Source organism: Nicotiana sylvestris, chromosome 11 (assembly GCF_000393655.2).
Source record: "Nicotiana sylvestris chromosome 11, ASM39365v2, whole genome shotgun sequence".
NCBI lineage: Eukaryota > Viridiplantae > Streptophyta > Magnoliopsida > Solanales > Solanaceae > Nicotiana > Nicotiana sylvestris.
Window position 1 is genome coordinate 117,586,870 of NC_091067.1, and position 4,716 is coordinate 117,591,585.

At 34.7% G+C, this 4,716-nt stretch overlaps 1 protein-coding gene across 1 annotated transcript; it reads right to left on the reverse strand.

Annotated features, from left to right (window-relative positions):
- Positions 1 to 1,986: 1,986 nt before the first annotated feature.
- On the reverse strand, positions 1,987 to 3,467 carry LOC104248832 (E3 ubiquitin-protein ligase PUB23-like). The gene has a single exon (XM_009805157.1). It carries the CDS (start codon positions 3,382 to 3,384, stop codon positions 2,161 to 2,163), a length of 1,224 nt encoding a protein of 407 aa, XP_009803459.1. The 5' UTR covers positions 3,385 to 3,467; the 3' UTR covers positions 1,987 to 2,160.
- Between the last annotated feature and the right edge of the window lie 1,249 nt (positions 3,468 to 4,716).

A 4,716-nucleotide genomic window follows, 5' to 3' on the forward strand; every position in this document is an offset into this window, starting at 1 on the left:
AACTCATTCTAAATTTCCGTAGCAAACTCTAAATACTCCACACTGCGAGATATTTCTTTAGACAATGAGTTTACTAACCAGGAAATGACAAGGTCATTACACCTCTACCATTGTCTGGCAAGAGGTGAAGTAGGTGAAGGCTTCTGAGAGTTTCCATTTATAAAATCTAGTTTGTTTCTAATTGAAAGTGCAACAAGAATAGTACACCTCCAACTACCATATATGTTCCATCAAACGGAGTGGAAACCAACGAGGTCCCCAAAACATTTGATGGATGCACATAGAGAGGATGACATGGATGAGTATAATCATCCTCATGGAGGGCATTGCAAGAAATAGCAGGAGTTGAAGATGAATCAGGAGTTCCGTTGGTCATGTTATCAGATTCACAATCAATTATACAGAGAACCTAGGTCATGCAAGTAGAAATACAAAGATGTAATGAAGGATGAAGTTGATGTTACCAATCTCCTTCGCAACCGGAAAGAGCTACGGTCTTCAACCAGAAAAACACCTCAATATCAGCCGCCATCATAGAGCTTCGATACGAGCAAATCCTAATTTCAGTCAAAATCCTTGAAACCGTCTGAAAGTAAAATTCACTGCTGCTATGCAATAGAGTAGATGGTTGAACACGATGTTGGAGAAAAATTGAGCAAAAAACCACCACCGGACCACGAATCTCACAAGAAAATCAAAATCAGCCGAAGTATATAGAAAAACAACGAGAGAGGACGAGTGTGGAATCAATCGAACTCTCAGCACGAGATTTAGATGGATCTCGGCTCTGATACCATGTTAACATGAGAAGAAATAGAAGAGATGAGAAAGTTTGAAGACTAGGCTTTACGCCATGTTTGCTAAGAACAGAAGCTTCGAGAGCATCGCTTATTCTGTATATCTCAAAATGAATCAAAGTCCCCTTATTACATACTCGGGCTTCACTATTTATAGTAACCCGGAAAAATGAAGAAATACAATGAATGGGCCCCTAACTCCGAATTTGTATATTTGGGCCAAACTATAAATACAAAGAGTAAAAAACGACTAGGCCCAAAGTATTAACCAGCATTTAATATATCTAATTTGCTTATTCTAACACTGTGCTGGTGATTGAACAAAGGGTCGAGAATATTTTCAGACAGTCGTATTGAAGAAAACTTGGCTAAAGTATAGTATAAGTTTAAGGGATAAAGTAATATAACTTGTAGATTCTTAGTGCGCTTTGAAATTATATGTTCCCTACGCTCTGAATATATATAATATTTCCTCAATTACTATTAGGTCAAAGGAAAAAAAGATACAATAAGAAAAATTGAAAACATTTAAGAACTGTGCCATACGGCTATATGGTTGGGCTAAGCTTTGGACAGATCAATACAGCTTGAAGACAGATAATAGTTTTTCAGACTAATTAAATAAAGATAACAAAAATATAGTTATAAATAGATAGGTCAGATATAACATATATAAATGGCAACAATAAGAACACGTATGGAACACAGATCTAATTAAGTCCTCTTAATGCTTAGATCTTCCAATTTCTGAACTATACCCCAATTTCATCTTCTACCAACTACTTTATTACTAGGCCAAGAGGTCCCCTAGCCAGGAAAATTAACTTAAAACTTTCAGAATTTATAAGCAGATAATTTTCCTTTAATATACTAGTGGGAATTACATAAAAATGATTTTTTGTTTCGAAAGCTCAAATGCTTTTGTGGTTCCAGCAGATCTAGTGGCTGAGCGTTCAACCAAACCAAGTATTTCTGGCACAAAGTTTTAATATGTATGTGAAAAATCACTACAGTTTCAATAAATATTAAATCAAAACTCATAATATCAAAAATACAATGAGAGTTCAATGTTAAAAATCTTAAAGATTGAACCCATCAAATTTAAATGTTGGATCCGCTGCTGACTAGATTCTAAGTTGGCAAATAGCAAAAAATACAACCACTCCAAATATGATATATCTCAAAAAGCTAGATCCATAAATCAGATGATTTTTTTACTATGCTTGTTGTTTTCATACACTTAAAAATATATCCGCAATGGTAAAAACCACACCTGTCAAACCTATGAATTATGTACATGAAAAAGGCAAAAATACAATGGATTTGAAAAAGGACTTATCTTCAAGATACCTTTTCTTTAAAATCATGAAGGGTAAGAAGAGAGCAAATGAGAAGGAATACATAAGGAATCCCTCCAAACCCTAGAATGCAACCTTAGAATTTCTTTAGTTTTCTCCTTTGTTTTTGGACTAGTATCCACTTGAAGCACCAAACACAACTTTGACACAACTCCAACTTGCAACATTTCTTGTAGAACTTTACTTGTAGCTGAGAACTTAGATATTGAACAAAGAATCCTCACTGCCCTATCACTTGCCACATGTGAAACCCTTAGAATTTTCTTTGAAACAATTGCTATTCCTGCCCCATGGCTTAATAATTCAGCTCTCCCTTCAGCACAACTACATAAATGATCCAATACTGCAAGTATCAATTCGCAACCCCTTCTTTCTTTTGTGTCAAGGAGAAGTTCAATTAGTGCTAAAACTGCTCCATTTTCAGCTGCTTTTATTCTATTTCTTCCCCATGGACATAATTCAACTAGAATCTTGAGTGCTGCCTTTGTTGCTTGTTCGGAAATTTTATCATTTAGTATACCAACTATAGCTTTAAAATATTCTGGCTTTATACCAATTAATTGTGCTGGATCAGCCACATTGAAAGCTGATTTTAATAACATTATCGCATAGGCTCGAGATTGGAAATTCCCACATTTCAAGAAATGAAGTAAAGAATCCAAGAATTGTTCATCTTGGGAAATGAACCTTTTCAACTCTTCATCAGAAGGATTAAGATGAAAAAGAATATTTAAAGCTTCATCACTTGCCTTTGTGAATTCTGAATCTTCAACTAAAGCCACTTCTCTTTTCTTAATCACTGATGCTAAAAAAGCAACAACCCCAGCTGACTCCAAACATTTTTTGTTACTCTCATTTGCATGTGCAATTGATCTAAGTCTCCTAAGGCATTTAAGTTGCATTTCTGGACATTTTTTGGCTTCGTTTAGGATTTTAACAACATGGGTTTTGTGAACTTGAGGTTTTGGAGTTGGGATTCGTTGGATACCATGACAAGAATTTAATATGCACCAAGATTGGATCAGACGGCGGAGATTGTGATTTGGGGTGAGATCTGTGATTTGTAGTTCTTGTTTTGTGACAGGACAAGTTGTGTGTTTGCATGAAAATAACCATTTTTCTATGTTCTCTCTGTCATAGGTGATTCCAGTTGAGATTGTAACTGGATCCCTCATTACTTCCATTGAGATTGGACAAAGAAAATAGGAAGGAACTTCAACTTCTTCCATATTTTTTTTTTGGGAGTGATTTGAATGTTGTTTAGGAGGAATTAATGGACAAAAATGTAATGAAAAGATGAAGATGGAAAAAATTGTTTGACAATGGAGTGTGGAGGAAGAGATATATATATATATGTGTGAAGAGAAGAAGTAATTAAGAAGGGTCCATGCAAGGATGCAAGTAGATTAAATATGAGAAAGTCAACACACACGGAAATTCAGAATAGAGAGAGATAAAGAAACAAGGAGATAGGGGCTCTTAATGGACTTTTTCAAGATTTTGGAAAAATAAAATTGAATATATAATCGGAAGATGAGAAAATTTACGAAAAGGGAAATACAAATGACGAAACAGGGAAGTAGTTTAGTCTAATTTGCAGCATATTTCTGAACTACATAAAATGAGTTGGACAAAGTTACAGTATTGGAAATGTTAGTAACAGTAAAACATGCGAAAAAAATTAACAATCTTAAGAAATTTAATCCTCTCACTATTGTTCAAGACGAGCAAATCACACTTAACGCGTGTATTGGGGAAAAATCGATATTACACTTGGAATCAATTATATGATTGACATGTCAAGACACGTGGATTATTAGAAAAGTGACAGCTGGTAAAGAGTACTTAAAGAGACGTGAGTCTTAAGGTACGAGCGAAATGTCAAGAAGACAAGAAGGAACAGTCACTCGGGGCTCTTGATAATTTGAACAGACACCAGTGGAATGAACCAAGACAACAAAAAGTACAAATTTGTAATATCTTCAATTAATGAGCGTAAATGATAGGAAACGTTATAGAATCTTCACAAAACAGTTACGATTGCCAATTATAACGTTTTATTAATGTCATTAGATGCTCATAATGGCTCTATTATGAGAGGAATGAAACAGTGTACTTAGAAATAGCTATAAAAGGGAGAGAAATAACATTTGTGTGGATACACTAATTATTATTGGAATATACTTATTTACATTGCTTTATATTGCTTACTCGACTACTTCTCAGTCTAATTTTCCTTTCTCGTTATACAATTATTTCTTTATTTTATTATCAGTAACCTGAGTTCTTCTAAAAATAGGCTTTGACCGAAATTTCTATTTTTTGGTTAAACAAATTGGTTCCGTTGCCGGGAATCTGATAATCTTTTACTTTCTAAATCAGTTCTTTTGTCAAAACAATCACGTCGAACGTCAACGACAACAACCAACAAAATTTATAGCACCAAACAAATCAACAACATTAGTTGAATCAACAAGGTGATGGAACTCCAGCCCCCTCACAGCAAAACTCTCCTCGACAGTCTCGAGAAGGGATTCCCGATGGATCTGAATCAAATATGA